At 38.7% G+C, this 19,166-nt stretch overlaps 1 protein-coding gene across 3 annotated transcripts; it reads left to right on the top strand.

Annotated features, from left to right (window-relative positions):
* Nucleotides 1–155: 155 nt before the first annotated feature.
* Nucleotides 156–18,084, top strand: ssh1b (slingshot protein phosphatase 1b). Of its 3 annotated transcripts, none has more exons than XM_055040516.1 (17): nucleotides 156–491; nucleotides 1,849–1,886; nucleotides 5,676–5,776; nucleotides 6,698–6,762; nucleotides 7,119–7,240; nucleotides 7,322–7,390; nucleotides 7,639–7,704; nucleotides 8,322–8,516; nucleotides 8,630–8,723; nucleotides 9,034–9,162; nucleotides 9,419–9,465; nucleotides 9,632–9,778; nucleotides 9,984–10,184; nucleotides 10,725–11,361; nucleotides 12,082–12,557; nucleotides 15,824–15,870; nucleotides 16,596–18,084. In XM_055040516.1, the coding sequence occupies exons 1-16, from the start codon at nucleotides 420–422 to the stop codon at nucleotides 15,837–15,839; spliced, it is 2,475 nt and encodes an 824-aa protein (XP_054896491.1). In that variant the 5' UTR covers nucleotides 156–419; the 3' UTR covers nucleotides 15,840–15,870; nucleotides 16,596–18,084. The 3 variants fall into 3 exon arrangements, with proteins under 3 accessions (XP_054896491.1, XP_054896490.1, XP_054896489.1); XM_055040515.1 differs by having other exon boundaries at nucleotides 16,096–18,084; XM_055040514.1 differs by having other exon boundaries at nucleotides 15,824–18,084.
* Nucleotides 18,085–19,166: the final 1,082 nt, after the last annotated feature.

Below are 19,166 nucleotides of genomic sequence, written 5' to 3'. Positions count from 1 at the left end.
AACGCTAACAGCATATGGGAGTTCCTAGTCTGGTCTGTCACCTTGACAACATTGGCCCAATGACAGCCCGCACGCGAACTAGGCCAGCCAATCAGAGGCGGCCGCTAAAGCTGCATGTCATTTCTGCTCCGCTTTGCTACCTGCAGCGTGTTTTGTTTGTCTGCTTGCCGTGAAAATCTCCGGGACCGCCGGCTGGAGCCAAACACGGGACGCCTCACCCCACTCCACGCTCATGAGGACCCCCGGAGCCGCGGAGGAGACGCGGAGCGGGCTTCTGTGGAGTCAGGTGCCGCTGGATGAGAGGGTCTGACTAGGCATTATTTTCTACCCGGCGACAGAGGCAGAAGCAGCGGCGCATCCTTCTCCCCTCCCTTCCCTGCTCCTCCGCTGCCCTCCACGGCCGCCGCAGTCCACCAGCCATGGCCCTGGTGACTCTGCAGCGATCTCCCACCCCCAGTGCGGCATCCTCGGCCAGCAGCAGCGCGGGGGAGGTGAGTGGGAAAGCCGGGGACCGGGGATTTGCGTGCAGAAACTGCTCGTGCACGAGCAGATACAGTGTGGCGAATGATATCCTGCAAATCACCCGCGCCTGTGTGTTTTGTGCACTTTTGCAGGGTTTTGTTTCGCTAGTTTTTTTTTTTTTTTTTTTTGCAGCTTTCGCAGCGGATTTGTAAACACAATCCTGCAGAGGGGGGAGGGGGATCCGTCCAGGGTTTAGCTGTCAAAGTGCTCATTTTGCGCTCAGAGGTTGCTCTCCCTGCTTGTTTACTGGGATTTGTGCTCGCACAGCTTTTGCAATTTGGCAGAGTGGCAGTCTTTTTTTTTTTTTTTTTTACACAGTTTAGTCCACAGACTGACCCGTGATCTTTAAGTGATGTAATAGAAACTTACAAAAACAGCTCTGTTATGGGATGGCATCTGATTTAAGAGCATAACACGTGGCTTTGCAAGAATAGCCATTTTTCTCTAGAAACCCCACACAGGCCAGCCCTTTTCTTACTGTTTGTTATCCCTTATTTTGCAGATTGCAACTGCTGCTTTTGTTGTGATACAGATGAAAAACAAATATATTTTCTGAGTTGTCCTTTCTTCCTCAACAATTCTTCATTTTGCTTGGCTTTCAAATCTGTACTGAGGGAGAAAAAAGGTTATCTGCTTTCTGACTCTTGAAGAGTTTATAAAACGTTACATAGCTGGCCAGCAGATGGCGCTACAGCAAACCGTGTAAGTCAAATCACCTAATGTACGTTCAGAAAAACAAAACTATTTAGCATTAGAATTAAAAAAGGGTAGCGCCTATCTATGCTTGGTATTTTAAAATATTTCAACTTAGAACCAATGAGCTAATATAAGTAGCATCAACATTTGTTCATCTGCTTTAAAAAAATCTGTTTTTTTTTTAAACCAGAATATTTAAGAATCACATTAGGAAAAACTTAAATTGTGATATTTTTTATTCCTTTTTTTACATTTTGGAGAAATAGATTTAATTGTCTCAAAAATGACTGCAACAATTACAAAATATGTACCTAGACATCTTGAATAATTGTTTTCTTAAATGATTAAATCTCATTTTTACTTTTTTAATGACAGAAACAGTTTAATGTTTAATATATATATATACATATACATATATATATATATATATATATATATTATATATATATATATATATATATATATATATATATTATATAAAATGATCATTAGGTAAAAATGAACTCAGAGATATGCAAAGGTAAGCGGCCTTCTTAGAGAGTGACTCATATTTCCAAGTTGATCTAAAACATTTCACTCAGCTCCTGTTCAATTTGAAAATCTGGACTTTATTTTTCATTTCTCTTTCAGGATTTCGGAAGTGATGACGACAGGAAAAATAATCAGAGGTAAGACTCAATCTAAAGGAATTCATCGGTTGCATTATCCTTAGGTTTGACAACGTCCTTGTCCGGGTGTGGATCTGAACATGATGTGTCTCTCAGAGCTTTTCTGAAACCTCTCTGGTATTTTCTTGGAATTGAGATCTTGAGCATCTCAGTCCAGACTGAACTTTGACTCCAGCATCAAGCATTTCTCTCTTCTCTCTATTCTCCCTGCCTCTGTGTAAAGAAAAGCAGTCTGTCAAAATAGTACAACATTGCCCGGGTTTGGTAGTATTCGTTGTGTAGCTTTTGGTTTCTGGTGACACTGTTTGTAGCTGCTGCATTAGCCATGTTGCTGCTTGTGGTTGTGACAGTCCAGCAGGGTGGTTCAGACCAGACATGTATACAGACCCATTAAATAAAGTTGAATATTATTTGACACCTTTATTTATCTTAATTCAGATATTAAAATGATATTAATAGACTAGTATTTCTAAAAACAGATGTGTGGGCTCAATGAAAAGTATGTTTACTCCTGCTTGGAGTTTGTTCTTTTCAAAAGATGTTTTTATCCGGACAACCGAGGCTCATATATATTAAAATTTATTTAAAAGAACAATGTTTCCTGAGTCTCACGATTATTTTTTTTAAACCCTGAAATACATCATCAGCTCTGAGATATTACATAGTTGGTTGGTTGCATCCTTGTTTTATTCCTCTGCAAGGTATCTTAAAAAATAAAGCTTACGCTGTCCCTTTTTATTTTCCCTTACTCCCTCCAAAAAACTGGTTTTGTTTTGTTATGACAGATTTCAGCAGCTTCTGAACAGAGAAAAAAACTAAACAAATTGAATCTATTTTAAGAGCAGTTGAAGTCACAAAATGTGGACAGACATGAGGATTTCTGATCTTAGGGGTAAAAATAAAGGCTGAACAATTTTACTGAATGAGTTGAACTGTTACAATTTTGTTCACACTTTAACAAAGCATCCGTGATAATTGGATGCTGCTTATGGTGCTATTGTCTTGGTTCTGTTAAGGTTTTGGGGCACCAGTGGCCTTCATTCATTAATTGTTGGACAGGAAGAAGGCCAAGAAGTTTTTTTGTTAGTGGTATTTGTACTGATATGCTGTGTTTTGGCTTCTCTGTCAGATTCAAATGACTGGACCGCGCCAAAACATAATAACTCTTCACAGTTAGACTATTGAGAAAATTTGCTATGACACCCAGGTGTGTTGCACGAATTTTTCCCGTTGAGTAACGAACTTTGCGTTGTACGGTACGGTACTACTATTTGCATAAATAGTAGCTTCTCTAATGTCTTTACTGAAGTGTTTGTGACTTGGCTTTGCGTTTTCATGCACCTGTATCGTTAAGTCCAACAAACTGTCAAACTTTTGGTTTTATAGAGGTGGTCACACTTTCTGGTGACCAGTCAGTCAAGTGGTAAAATATATTTTATTATATTTGGAATATTCTTCATGCTTTTGTACAGTAGATGTTTGTTTTAAATCATTTTAGGACCTGAGAAATGTCACATAATTATTCATGTCCTGATCCACAAACTTGTGTCAAACACAAGTTAACATTGAACAGCGCTGTGAGAAGAGTTATACTTTTTTTTGTTAGACTTTATTCTGTATTGCCTGTCTTCCTGCCTATTCAATACTTCATTTTCCTCCATGGTTCTCATAGACAAAGCAGGTGAAAATAGATTACATTTTTAAAAAACTGTTTCTCATGCTCTTGCATAACAAACGGTGCATAAACTTTTGTCCCCGCTCACAAACAAGGCTTTGCTTTATCCAACCAACGTCACAGAAGTCAAGGCATGTGTCAGCAAAGCTTTGCTGAACACTCTTGCCTTTGTGTTGGGTTTGTAGGCAGAAAAAAGCCCCGTCATGTTTCGTGATTCAACATCGGCGCGAAGCCTTGGTTCTTGCATGTCAAACATGAGACGTTCCCACCCGCCTGCACACACTCGCATGAATAAGCGCATTGTTGCAGAGTGTTGCACCGCGAGAGCTGATTGCTGAATCACATGCTGCGGAGAGAAGCCGGCAGCACGGCCATGGAAGAAGAGTGAGATGGAAGGAAAGTAGAAGGATGTGGAAGATTGTTTGAGTCGAACCAAATCAGGCTCCAGTTAGAGGAATGGGCGGCTCCGGGACATGAAATGAGGGCCGCCTTTTGGACCAGCTTGAACTTCTCTGAAGTGACTGAAAACATTAAAACCAGCAGGATGCATCTAGTTGTGAAATCTTCACATGGAGCTATTTTCAAAGAGCTGCCTCACCTTGTGGAGAAAGCTTCTGTGACTCGGAGGGAGATTTGTCGCATGTAAGTTCTCAGAGCAGCAAAACGTAGCGACTGGGCTCATATCGAGCTTTAGCCATGAGAGTTTCATCGGGTTAATTTACTAATAATTCTTACTTTTTTAAGCTTTTCAGTTACAGTACTGTTTAAGCACATTCCTCATCTCTTCATAGTTTGTTTGCAAACAGCAAGACATTTGTCTAATCCTTCACTGTGATCTGAAAGCAGTTCTTTGCATGTTTTTATCAGAGGTTTTTAGTTGTTTGTCTTTCCATTTCCCAAACCATGTTGGTCTCTTATGTGAAATTAATGTGTGATTTTTCCAGAAAAGTGTTGCAACAATTAGATACATGGTATCAGTGGCATACAAGTAGAATATGTTCACCTTTTTTTCTGGGTAGTGAATATGCACATATGGAAATTTTCATACAGGAACGTAAACAGATTCATATCGATTCTGAAGATATTTGCTCTGCAATGCACAGAGCATCTATCATGATGATGAACTTCTTAGAATCAAACTAAAGTAACATGCTTCAGAATATGATAAAAACTGTTAAAGTTAATCATTTTCCCATCTGATCAGGTAAATTCTTCTGCCTTGTGTGACGTCATCAACTGAGATGCACTCCAATTAGGAATTTATTTCTTTAAAACCTCTTCCTATAAACTTTACATATCATTAACTAGCTCTGTTTTTATTTTATATTGTCAGTGTCAATTTGTTTGAAAATCCACTTGACAGTCTTCATGTTGCTTTGTTTTTTTAAAATAAATTATTGTTTCTAGTATTATGTTGGTTCAGCAAATCAGGCCTCGGACTTCTTTTTTCTTTTTTTTTTTTTTTTTGCCGCCAACTTATCAAATGACAGTAGCAGCCGAGCTGAAACAAAAGGCCTTGTCATGGTCCCACTCAGTCATACCAGGCTTTGTGGGTTTTTGGTTGAAAGTGGAAAATAAATAAGTGGTAGAACAAAGCCAAACTCTGTGCTAGGCTAAAGCTCTTTTTCTGCTGAATGTGTGTTAAGGTTTGAAGTTCGTCTTTTCCCATTGTGATCGGCAAAGGCATCTGAAACATACAACATGTCTTAAATGCTGGATTGGGACTCACCTGAGCTTCATTTAGCAAAATCCTGCCTAGTGATCATGCAAGGAGTTTTTAAGGCTCTTTTATTAAGTGGGTACATAATATTTTAATGAGTCAGCACATAGAGAAATATAGTTTGTAGTTGTAAGTTTATGTAGCTTCATTTGAGAGATGAAGAGAGAAAAAGCAGCAGAATAAGCAATTTTAAAAGGAAACCGCTTGTTGTACCAACACTTCTTTCAGCTTATGGACATTAGTTGTATTTACTCTATTAAGCTTATGATTACTGGAGCAAACACAACATTCTTCTGTTGGCCTCACAGAAGAATCTGTTGCCACTGCCTTACTGTCCACTGTGTTGATGTCCTTTGTCTGTCTGATTTAGGCCTTTTGTTTTGCTTTTTTCCAGCATCAGTGAAAGCTTCTTCATGGTCAAAGGAGCTGCCCTCTTTCTCCAGCAGGGCGGCAACACACAGGGGCCAAAGACTCCGACGCACCACAAACATGCAGGTAGGAAGAAATAGACACCAAAGGCTTTGCTACTCTCAAAGGTAAATACTAAACTATATTTTTCTGCAGTGTTTGGGGAAAAGTTTGTTGCCTTTTCAATCACTCCTGAAATGTTTCAGATCATCAGTGAACAAAAATCAGTTTTCAAATGATGATTTCAGTTATTTATCCAAAGCAGCTTGACCCCTTTGTGGAAATATAATTACCTGAACCTAAAAACATGTTTTTCTACACACGCAGGTGAAAACTGATATTAAACATTAGTGATTGCTGACGATGAGTCTCTGACATCATACAGGAGGAACTTTGACCCACTCTTCTTTGCACAATTGTCTCAATTCAGCCACACTGGACTTTTTTATATATATAAACTGCCTGTTTAAGGTTGTACCACAGAATTGCAATTGGACTTAAATAGGCCACTTGAAAACCCTCACTATGGCTTTTGAGCCAGTTTTGCTTTGAATTATTGCTCTGCTACATAATCCAAATGTCTTTGTGCTCAAGTTCACAAATTGATGGCTGTGCATTCTTCCTCAGCTTTTTCTGCTTGGTTGCAGATTATTTGGGATCATTTGAGAAGGAGCTTTGTGCTGATTTTGATCAGCGATAGTTTTCACCTTGAAATGCTGCCATGGCTGCTATTTTTACCCCATCTCTTCTTATTATTGTTGAATTATGACCTTAACTGAGGCAGAGAGGCCTGCAGCGCTTTGACGATGTTCTTCTGTGATTTTCGACATGTGTCGTCAATATCCTCCTGGGGTCATTTTGGTTGGTCGGTTTCAGCTAGAAAGGTTTCCTGCTTACTTTATTCCGAATCTGTTCATAAAACCTTGACTCTTAATAAATAAAACTATAATTTGAGAACTGCATTTTGTATTTACTCTGGTTATCTTTTATGTTATGTTTCCTTTTCAGGTGATTTACCTCAACATCTGCAGGTGATGTTCAAGATCCTGCGGTCTGAAGATCGCATCAAGCTGGTCAGCTTTTTGTTCTTCTATAAACATAAACATCATTACATTTATGTACAGCTTTAACATTATTTAAACAGTTAAAATATACACATATTAAACATCCGATGTGGGGAGTTTATGATAAGGATGAGATGTACAGCAGCACTAAAACAGATGATTCATATTTTAGCTTATTTCAGCAGAAAGCACAGATGGCAGATATGACCCAAATAATAATCCAGACCTGCTTTGAAAAACAACTTCAAGTCCCCTCTAAGTTGTTGCTATTTTTATCATTGGATTAAAGTTAAAATATTTCTACAGTGTTGCATCTTTATTGAAATTGTATTTTTATCATCAAATATTCTGCTCTCGACCTCCAGGCTGTGCGTTTGGAAAGCGGATGGTCAGAGCGTGTGCGTTACATGGTTGTTATCTACACTAATGGCCATCAAGACACGGAAGAAAACATTGTTTTGGGAATGGATTTTCCAGACAAGGACAGGTATTCTCTCTGTCAAGCCACTACTTTCTGTGTACTTTCAGATTATGTAATTTGATGAAATGATATTCTTCTAATTTCCAGTAAAAACTGCTCCATTGGGATGGTCCTGCCTCTGTGGAGTGACACTAACATTCATCTGGACGGAGACGGGTAAGATGAGTTGCTGATTAGTCTTTCTTTCAGTCATGCAGTATGTCTGTTTGGGGTCACATGGTGACATACTGCCTCCCAGAGTCAAAAAAGTGAACTACACATAAGAACGATTCTTGCTGACCTGGTAACATTGCCTATGCATGCTGGAGGAATGTTCCATCGCTTGGGCTCACCAAACAAATCCTGTCCCGCTTTTTAACCTTAACCTCAAGCAGGTCCTTTTCTCTCCTTTTCTTCCTCGCCAGAGGCTTCAGCGTGAACACAGCAGGCCGGTCACATGTCTTCAAACCTGTTTCTGTGCAGGCTATGTGGTAAGTAGACACAATACTTGGTTTCTGCTTAAAACAGTTTTATTTCTTCAGAGCAACAGAGCATAAAAACGGCAAATACAGTCAATACAGTTATTCAGAACTTCACAAGCTCTAAAATTGCATCATCAAGAACCCACAAAGAACCATATTTTATTATTTGCTATTACAAAATAAATAATTTCCTACTACTCAATTGTTGGATGACATAAACATATATCAAGCAACAATGATGCATAGGTGTAAATCCCGGGGGTTTGGGAAGCCCATTTAAAGAATGAATGATGAATATGTAGAATAAATCATCATTCATGAACACTGTTAAGTATGGTAGAGGATGTATGATGCTATGGACCTGTTTTCAGTCTGAAATTTTAAGTATTAGCTTTAACTTCACCCAAATATTTCATTACTGTAAAATACTGCAATTTTGTTATTATAATAGTAAACATGTCAGATGCCACCTGCTGGTCAGTTGTGAAAGTAGCAATAAATAGTGTTTTGGTTTGGGGTTTTTTTCCGCTCTAGAAGCGAGTTCTTCTCCACTGTTAGTTGTCTCACTACATATTATTCAGACTGACTGTGAACTGTAGATGACCAAGCTGCCTTTCTGCCCACAGGTCTGCCCTGCAGGTCCTCCATAAGGCATGCGAGGTGTCCCGCCGGCTCAACTACTTCCCAGGAGGCATTGCTCTTACGTGGATGGCGTTCTATGAGAGCTGCATCACCTCAGAGCAAAGCTTCATCAACGAGTGGAACGCAATGACTGACCTGGAGACCACCCGGTCCGATTCCCCCAACATGTTCGTCGATGGGTAAGAGCCTGCAAGCCACCAGCTGTCATGTTACCTTTAGCTTTTAGGTTTAATTGTTCTTTTGTTACTTTTGTTTTAAATATTTATATAATATGGTATAACTTGCTTGTTAGACCCACAGAGCGAGAAAGAACAGAGTGTCTTATCAAGTCCAAACTTCGCAACATCATGATGTTTCAAGACTTGGAGAACATCACGTCAAAGGAGGTTTGTACCGGGTTTACACCCGAACAGTGTGAAATGTTTTATATCGTAGGCTTTTGGCAAAAAGTATTACATATCATCCAGTTTCAAATATAAAAGTGTCCTTCTCGTAGCCGAGGACGAAGGAAACAATTGGTGGTCTACATTTCTTTCTCTCTTATCTCGGTTTGTCTGTGATGTCACACAAGGGAACAATGTCCTCTAATAAATTAAAACCGTGACACTGTGATCTGGATATTTGTGGAGATTTTTATTGAAACATGTGAAAATAATCTGGTGTAATACAGTACAGTAATAAAATCCTCTTCCTCAGATCCGTAATGAGTTGGAGCAGCACATGAGCTGCAACCTCAAAGAGTACAAGGAGTTCATCGACAACGAGATGCTCCTGATCCTGGGTCAGATGGATAAAGCCACACTCATCTTTGACCACGTTTATTTGGTGAGTCCGTTTTTTGTCCTGTTTTAATTTTAGTGACTTTTTTTGGTTGCTGCTGCTTTTATGGTTGAGTTGCATCATCATCACCACATGTCCGAACAAAAAGTGACGTCACAAAATTTCTGTTAGCTTTAGTTTTTCAAATTTAACATTTCTTACACAGGTTTTTCTGTTTTTACTTATCTTTTAGCCTCTTGCACCTCTGAATAGCAGTAGAAGGTTGTAAAAACATGGATATCTCTGCTTTGTTTCTTTGCAGGGTTCTGAGTGGAACGCCTCCAACCTTGAAGAACTACAAAACTGCGGGTTAGCAGTTCATTCATGTTATGTTTTCATGATAGAATCTTGAATATGTAATTTTACTCCATTTAAAAGCTGAAGCAAAAAAATGCATAAAACATAATTTTCATATTTGACACTGTGTACGCGGTTACAGATTGAAGAATACAACTCCATATGTTTCCTTTTGCAGAGTCGGTTACATTCTGAATGTCACCAGAGAGATTGACAACTTCTTCCCGGGGATGTTTTCCTATCACAACGTCCGCGTGTACGACGAGGACGCCACTGACCTGCTGGCCCACTGGAACGACACCTACAACTTTATTGTCAAAGCCAAGTGAGAGCCCTTCACATAAACATGAATCTGACATCACTCTGAGAGGATTTGTTCAAAATAAACACCATGTGAAGGAAAGGAGATGAATTATGAGAGATGATTACTTGAAGTAGAAGTAAAGTTTAAATCAACATTTTAAATTAAGAATAACAATTATCTGGTTTTCCAGAATTACCTGATTTTTTTTTTCTTTTCTTTGAATTAGGAAGAATAACTCAAAGTGCCTGGTGCACTGTAAGATGGGTGTGAGCCGCTCTGCCTCCACAGTTATCGCCTACGCCATGAAGGAATACGGCTGGTCTCTGGAGAAAGCGTACAACTACATCAAGCAGAAGAGGAGCATAGCTCAGCCAAATGCTGGTTTCATGCGGCAGCTGGCGGAGTATGAGGGAATCCTCGATGCCAGGTAAGCTGACCTACGTTTTATGCATAATAAGACAAAAGGCTTTTTAGCAGATTTTCCTTAATGGAAATTAGATCATTTAAGTTTGTTTATTCCATTTTCCTTTGTCATTCATCTACATTTTAATTAGGGTTGCAAAGATACAAATGTTTAGTTCTCTCCTTACTTCTCTCCTACCTCTTGCTATCCTTCCTTTTTTGCTCCTTCCTTCTTTCCATCCTCACTTCTGAATTGTCTATATGTCTACACATCCATCTTTCCATCCACTCACTGTCTTTCTTTTCAACCATTCATCCATTCATTGACCTCTCTGTCCGATGGTCACTTTTTCCTTCCTTATCTTTGTTTATTTTTTATCCTTTCTGTTTTTTTATGGTTCTGTTACATCCTGTCCTATATTATATCTTCCACAAATTCAGAGTAAATTTGTAAAAACTGGCATTGAAAACTTTATAAACTAATGCATTTTTAACATGAAAATTAGTTGAAGCCTCGATAGAGTCTGGCATATATTTTGAAGCAGAACTTATTTTCTGTTCACAGTAAGCAACGTCACAACAAGCTGTGGCGGCCTGACACAGACGAGGAAGGTTCAGACGATCTGCAAGCTTCAGGTCACAGTACAGGTGGAGAGGAGACGCCGGTGCTCAGAGGGGAAGAGGCCTGGGGAGGCTGCGGGGCGTCACCATGCAGGGGTCTGGAGATGGAACCCTTAGACTCTCTCAACTATAACTATTACTTCAGACGTTTATCAGACTCTGCACTCGACAGCGAGCCGTCCACACCGGTGCGGGGACCTCCTCTGTTAGGCATGGAAAGAGTTTTTATCGAAATAGAGGATGTGGAGAGAGATGCCCTGCTGGAGGACGAGGGATTCCCCATGGCCCACCTAACTCTGCCCGGCGAGGGCACCGCCGCTCAGACATGCAGCCGCCTCGACCCAATGGAGGACATGAGACTGAGGCTGGAATTCAGCACGCTGGAGGAAGAGGACGAGGAAGAGGCCAAGAAGGAGGAAGAAGAGATGGCGGCCTTGGCTCAGACACCCGGGAGTTCGGGTGGGAGGAAGACGGGAGAGGAGGCTGAGGGGAACGAGGAGAGCCAGCTGGGTTTAGCCAACCTGAACACCAACAACAGCAACCGCCTGGCTGCCAAGCGTAGCTGTCCTGCAGCTTTTGATGTGAGTTATTTGAATTTTTATCATTATAAAGTGGTCAGTTTAAACATTATTTAGGTTTCAAACAGAACTTTAAACAGAAATACATGTAGAAATTGTTGATTGGCTGGAGTAGGGCGATTTTCATTTGAACAAACAATTTCTCTGCATGTTTGAACAAGGAATGTTTTATAATTTTGGGTCTGTTTTTTACTCTGAGCTTAAAATTTCTCAGTTTAAACTCACCTCAGAGAAAAAAACCAAAAGGTCTAACATCCAATTTGGATAGACAAAGGTTTCTCACCACATCCAAAAGTGAATAGAAACTTTGTTGTAACTCATAAATTCAGACACATTACTATAGAATCTGTCTCTTAAATGTGATCCTTTAAAGTGTGAATTGATAAAATGTAATTAAAATCACTAGTGTTAGCAAGTACACTACAAAAAGTAAAATCTTAGTCATTTTATTCTACGTTCTAGTGCTCACACACCTGAACTTTACACAGCTACAAACAGAAAGGTCAGATGATAAGAATTAGATAAAAGTCTGATGTAAAAACTGTCTTCAAAGGGTTAAATATTGAATATGAAAAAATGTCTCTGAATTTATGGTTTTAAAAGGAATTTTTAGAATTTGGCTAAAACTAGTCTTCGAAGTCCTGACCAGTATTATGATTTTATTTTATTTTTTAAATTATGTTACTGACTCTCCTCTTTCTGTTTCCATTTTGATCAATTTAGGACAGTGCCAGCGCAGGAAACCCATTGAAAGTGAAGCCTTCCTATCAGTCCTGTAAAGACTGCATGCGTCTACCACAAGGGCGGCGATGCGACCGTCCAGCAGGAGGCCGTTCACACCGCCTTAACCCCTCCCGCCACTGCACCGTACCCTCCATATGCATAGATCCTCCGGGGACGCACTTTACATCAACCCCGGTTCTGTCAACCCCGACGGTCATTCCGTCTAACTTGGTCCAGCCCTGCACTAACTTCTACCAATGTTCCAGCTGCACCATTGGTTGCACATCCACTCCTGAAGCCAGCCATCAAAAACTTTTCTCACCCATGAACTGTGAGGAAACGCCTCCGGACGGCAGCTCGGTGGAGACAGAGGACATGGAGGAGCCGCAGAACGAGGTCACGAGGCCGAGCAACGAGGCCATCGATGTGACTGAAGCCGATGGGCTCAAATTTGGTGCTGAGATTGCAAGCTTCCAGTAGGTCCTCTGCCTTAGTCCCAAACTGATGCATCCTCTCCACAAAGGAGCTGGCTTACCACTGCCTCAGCTGTTGTGATGGCTGTGAATATTAGATGCTGTGGTGTTGCACCAGGAATGCAGAAGCTCTGCAGTGACCTCTGCTGTTTCAAGCTTGCCTCATAACTTCAGAAAATAAGTTAGTACACTGCAAAAGCACACAGATTTTTTTGTCTAGTTTCTAGTGAAATAAAACAGAAATAACTTACAAATAACTTTTCAGCAAGATACAGGAGCTAAGTCAATAATTCCTTAATATTGTTTTTTTTTTTTTATACCAATTCTACTGGCAGATTATATCACTATACATTTTTTATTAATATTAAGAAATTATCAACTTAGAACAAGCTCTTATCTTGCTGAAAAGTTATTGGTAAGTTAGTTTTGTTTTATTTCAAGTGCACTAAAATATTTGCATTAGAAACTTGACCAAAAATACTTAAGATTTTGTGTTTTTTGCAGTCTAGCAGCTATGTGCGGCTTTACAGAGAGTGCCCTTTTTTGAAGCCGGCTGTTTTCAAAACCTGGATAGAGAGGGCTAAGTAAGGAGAGAAGAGCTGCTTCCATTTACTGTTTAAGAGCTTCATATGAGCCCTGTACACTTTCCACTCCCAGCACACATGCAGTTTTGCCACACTTCAGTGGAGATGCACCCATCACACCATCAGCAAAGGTTGTTAGGTCTAGTTCATGTTGCCTGAATACAAAACGCTAAATTTGGCACATTAATCTTAACACAAACAGCTTCTGACAGCATGCTCTATGTTTGGAATCATATTCAAAGTATTCAGTACGTACTCATGCGGGAGCTCAATACAATATTTACATTTGGGCCTGGTCTCACACATCATGTTATCCTCTTGCCTGCTGATATTGTTGCTGCTGCAGCTGCTTTTTGCATTGTGTGTGTATTCACAGTAATTTAAAAAACAGATGTAATCATGAGTTTCTGGACGACACACTTTTCAGACTGTTTTGGAGAAGGACTGTTTTGTTCTCAGTTCTCTTTTATCGTTAAGCCTGACCTCTTCTAATAAAGTTAATTGAATCATCTACTTTAGGCGCTCAGTTTAGCCCATGAGTGAGCATGCAAAATCCCAAAATATGTTTTGTTAAACATTTCTTCATTTTTGCTTGTATTAATATTGTAGCTGTGGGTCGCGCTATTTAATAACAACTGAAAGCACATTGATTTAAAATGAAATTCTGTCGTAAATGGACTAAAATGTTAGTTACCTCGAGGTACAATTTGACTGAACCACTGTTAACTATTTCCTCCCATAACCAAGTTTTCCTGTTACCTCGGCCACTTCTTGTGTGGTTTTTGTACTTTTTGATACAAAACTGTGCCATTTATACAAATTACATCCACTGAAAGTGTTTTTTTGGGGGGGTTCTAAAAAATGAGTAGCACTAAAGACTCTTGAAGTTCTCCATGTAAATGAGGGAAAGTATTGCCGGCCTTCAGTCCTCACTTTAAAATTGGAGGAAAGAAAGAATTATATGACATAAAAAGCCTAAAGGTTGATTGAAATGTATTGAAAACTATTGATTCCTACATTCGATTTTTGTTCTTGGTTATGGTTCAAATAATGGACATTGTAGTTAATGACATCCTAGTTATTTAAATATTTAGTCATTTACAGAACAGCCAAAATGTGTCACATCTCCTCTGCCGTTTTTGAGAGCTGTAATAGAGTACGTCCGTTATGCAGTGTGGGTTTCCTGAGTGATTTGAGCCTGCATTGCTCATTTTCATAGTAGCAGCAAAGCTGACTTTATTAAGTCAGCTCTGCTGACTTAATAAAACTCAGGAGTTTTAAGAACAGCAAGCTTAAAATGAATAAAACAGAATAAAAAGAAATAATAATTTAGACATTAGCAAGAAACTATGGCAGACATAAAGAAAATCAAAAATTAGGTTAACAACCTTAGACTGAGGCTAAAGGAAAGAGACGGGTCTTTAGGGCAGATTTAAAAATGTCTCATTTGGTAGCTTCAATGGAAAAGCCGTTTCCTCCCTAAGTTTTTTTTGTTTGTTTGTTTTTTCTGCGTCCTTGGCACCTCAGCTGCAGCTGATTAGCTGATCTGCCCGACCAATAAGGAAATTGGAAGCACATAATTTGAAGATGAACTGGGAACATGAACCTCAAGCCCAGGATTCAAACTCATCACACCCCACCTGGCTCTGAATACCATAATTTATTCTATTTACTTACTGAAAAATATATTTCAAGCTTTACAGCCTTGCTGTGACTGATGTGGTGTTTGCAACTCCACAGCAAGGCTGAATCTGATCATGAAAGTGCAGAATTTTATTCTTTGAGTAATAAAACTATGTAGACTGTTAAAAAAGTATCTTTCACCTTGACACTAAAATACGGTTTTCCAAATTTGATAGGGATGGTGTTTCTGGAGGTTTTGGGGGTGATACATTTGTAATTACACATCAACCAGTCAAACATTTATTATTGCTCTTAAATCCAGTCAATCTTATCTTCATTCTTCAAGAAATATAAATACAGCGAAAAGAAATGTTAATGGTAATCTTCCTTTTTGTCCAAGAAGCTGTTAAAAGCTGGAAAATATTTGATATTCGCAACAAAAGCTGCTTTTGTTATAAACTGAATGGTCAAATAGCACATGGAGGTTTCGACATCTGGCCAATCCATTTTGTTTTGAAGATTATTTTGGTTTTACATGAGCATCCAGTCCAACTCACAGTTGTCCAGTTTTTTGGAAGTTGAGCCATGATTAGTTTCTCTTCAGGTTCTTTCTGTGTAGCTGATGGTACTTTTTTTTTAAGTCTCAATGATGCCTGCTTTTGTGCAGGAAAAGAACTTATTTTGTTCTGTCTATTTTGAGGTCTTCAGGGAAATGAAAGAATTGAAAGAGTCATTGGTGATTAGTTGCATCTACCTTTTGTGTTATTTTACAATTTTTTTATACATCTTAGTAGAAAACAATGCATCCAGTGTGTCTTAGCTGAATCTGAGAGAGCTGTGTGTTTGCTCTTCTAATTAAATTATAACATTGGGTGTTTCTCGAGCTGTTTTGCTCCTTCCTATGACTGTCTGAGCATCTTTGACACATATTCCTGACATTTTTTAAGAGTCTAAATGTTGTATTTAAAAGTATAATTCAATTCTAATTATTATATAATTGATTTTGCAGTCTGAAAGTGCATAAACTTATTAATCAAATTCTCACGTTTTTCTTTTGTTTAGATTTTGTGGCATCTAGTGGTAAAGGTGCAAATTGCAACTTCCTGAAGGTAAGCTTCATCTTACCTTCTTTGTGCCACATATTTTCACATATTTCCCTCGATATATTAGTTTAACTCACAGGTGTCAAACTCCAGTCCTCAAGGGCTGGTGTCCTGCAACTCTTAGATGTGCCACAGGTACAAAAAAATGCTGTAACGAAATGGCTTAATTACCTCTTCCTTGTGTAGATCAGTTCTCTAGAGCCTTGCTAATGACCTAATTATTCTGTTCAGGTGTGGTGCAGCAGAGTCACATCTAAAAGTTGCAGGACACCTTGAGGACTGGAGTTTGACACCCCTGCTATAACTGGACTACGCTGGGATGTTTTAAATCTAGACAACCATGTCATCCATTGTAATAGTAATTCCGATTTTCTTGTTTTGCATTTATCGTGTGATATGTTTCCAAGATTGTTTATATTTCTTTTTAAAAAATGCCTCTGAGAGTTTATTTATAAAATTCAGGTGGTACATATAATAAGTGTCTATCACTCAGAAGTATGAAGTCTATGCTGCATCCGGTGCTATTATTTTTATGATTTTTACTATTGTTTTTGTTTAATTAGGATACCATTGTTGTTTTTATGTTAATTGTGAATATCTCAATGTTCTGGGGGTTTTTTTAGACTTCTGTGAGCTTTCGGTGACTATTTGGGTATGGTTGTACTTTTTCGGGTGTGGTGGTTTCTTGCTAAACATTTTCTGGTGTTTAAAAAAAGGTCCGTCTGCCACAGGACAATTCGTACTCATTCTGACGACCGATGAAAATTGCAGCATAAAAGATATTTTATGCTTCAATGAGATGGGATCACATGACTCCAATCAACAATGACCTTCAGCAGAAGTTATTCTGGTTCATTTGGGGGTCATAATCTAAAGGTGCTGACCGTCCAAAAATTGAGATTAGAATCACAATTGTTTGAAACAGAGTAGGAGTACAGTACATATTTTATTGTTAAAACTGAATTATGTGAACTCTGAGCTTTCCATAATTCATGAAAAATAGTTCAATAAGCTGATATGCAATGCTTCAGGTGCAAGAAGGTATGAAATGGTGATGTATGGGTAAAAAAGGAGTATTTATTATCAAGAATTAGAATTGTTCAGGAGCCTAGATTTCAAATGTCCACTATGCCACCATCTAGAAAATGCTCAATTTCATTTTTAGTTTTTGATACCTGGTGCTCTGTCCGCATCAGTCTCCTTCTTCATAAGTTATTGATTTACTTAGACTCTTAACAGCTGCTTTACTTGATTCTCATCGTACTCTCTGTCTGTCTTCAAACTTCAGCACCATATTTGTTTTGCTTTTCGCCTCACGTTTAAATATCCTTTTGTATTGAAGTGCCTTATCTGTGGCCACAGCTCTGTTGTAAAGCACTGCAGCAATTGCGGATGGGTTTTCAGAAAAATGTGTTTAACTTTTAATTTATCTTCACCTTTTGAAAGTTTATGCTTCTTGCAGCATTTAACTCAGCACATGAATATTGTATGCAAACAAATATGCTCATACATGCCAACTTCTCCCTCATAACTCATGTACTTAATGGACTTCCATCTATTATTAGCCTGTAATGATACTGTATTTGTTATCGTAAAGCTTGCCGTATGCTGCATCGGTTCAGTAGCTGGCTGAAGAACATTTATTTGCTGGAAAAAGAGAAATCATTTGCATCAAATTGTTACAAATTAAGAGTTTGTCTTTGAGATGCTGCAGTCTGGACAAGTCTTTCTTCTACAGTACATCAGCTTAACAACAACATTAAGAAAAAAATACCAATAGTGTTATTGTGTATCAAGAAGCACTTGTGAATTATTGTGTTTTTAGCACAGCAAAAAATGATTTGCAATCATTGTAACTTTGGAAAATATTTTCCAGTTGTGAATTAGTTTTTTTTTAATTTTTATTTATTTATTTTTCAGTTCAAATAGTGCCAAATACAGGACTCGAAAAGGACAATCCCAGTTATGAGCCTGACATAACCGTGAGGGCGGTGAGCTGTATTGTAGTTTAAAAGGGGGGATTGTATTTAGAGCACAAGTATTTCCCAAAGCATGTGAGGTTGAGATGAGTGGTAAATGTAGAAAAAACACGTGGAGAGCAAGCTGATTTAATGTTCACGTTTTGTTTTCTGGTTATCTGTGTACTGTATTAGTGTTCAGGTGTACGCAATTTTTTTTTTTTTTTTTTACATTTTGTTACACTGTGTCCAGTCTGTTGTATATAATGGAAATAAAAAACATTTTCTGTAAAATCTGAGCAATAAGTTGTTGTAAATGCTTAGAGAGTGTTGTTTTTAATTTACATTTTTTTGAGGATCACACAGAAAAGTACATCCACTTACATGTGGAGTTCCTCTTGGTTATATTCTTGCACTCCCTTTTTTCTCATAGATGAGACTCACCCACAAATAATCATCCATAGTCATCTTGCTATTTGCAGAAACAGGAAAAGCTTAGTTTTATTTTAATGTCAGAAACATAACATTTTTTGTGTGTGTTTTCTTATTCTTACCTGGTTTCTGCTGTTCATAAAACTGACACTGGACAAGAGAGAACTCTTCACCGAGACCAATTGTGTCCAAATGCCACTATCAGGTGAATGTCCCTGGAGGAAAAAGGAGAAACTCATGAAAGAAGCTCAGAATGTAATAATAAAGAGATCCAGCAAGGACACAAACCACCAGATCTGCCTGCTTCTGCTTTGACTGTCTCTTTTAGTCAAATGCACTATAAGTGCAGAAGGCGCTTTTATTGAATTAGTCAAATGAAGTACAGCTGACATAACGAGGCAGGTGACTCCGGGAGGAGTGATCTCCCAGACGGAGCGAAGTCCCAAAGGACGACGGTCAAGCGCAGCATCATCGTGGGTAAGTGTTCACTCTGTTGAATTATCCCTCTGGCTCTTATAGTTGCAAAACTCTTAGCTAACACTGTTATAACTTGTGAAAAATTGATCACTTTTATTTTGTTATTTTTCTTGTTTTAATCCTCATGTGTTTTGTGTTTATGGCTTAAATGTTAATGGTTGGTTTATTTTTCTATTATAATAGAATAGCTGTCATATTAAACAAACAGCAGGGCCAGGTCAGTGTAAAATATGTGAACACATAAATACATCTCTGAACCTTAATTCAAAACATTTCTTGAGTTTTTGTAAACACTTTTTGAAGCTCTTTACATCATGGTACATCCTGTCTCGCTTGTCTCCATGTAAATGTTACTGTGCAGCTTGATCAGACAAATGAATATCACCTCCAACAATTTGAATTTCAGTTTATTACCGACAGAAGAGTCAGTTCTGC

This window comes from Poeciliopsis prolifica, unplaced genomic scaffold (assembly GCF_027474105.1).
Source record: "Poeciliopsis prolifica strain line A6 unplaced genomic scaffold, Auburn_PproV2 SCAFFOLD015, whole genome shotgun sequence".
Lineage (NCBI taxonomy): Eukaryota > Metazoa > Chordata > Actinopteri > Cyprinodontiformes > Poeciliidae > Poeciliopsis > Poeciliopsis prolifica.
Note: the sequence above shows the minus strand (reverse complement) of the source record. Positions and strands in the feature narration are given on the sequence as shown.

Bases quoted from the DNA above. Each gene is read 5' to 3' on its own strand.
- ssh1b (XM_055040516.1), top strand. From the start codon at position 420: ATGGCCCTGGTGACTCTGCAGCGATCTCCCACCCCCAGTGCGGCATCC. The intron at 9,779-9,983 runs GTGAGAGCCCTT...TCTTTGAATTAG, and splicing joins AACTTTATTGTCAAAGCCAA to GAAGAATAACTCAAAGTGCC. The intron at 10,185-10,724 runs GTAAGCTGACCT...TTCTGTTCACAG, and splicing joins GAGGGAATCCTCGATGCCAG to TAAGCAACGTCACAACAAGC.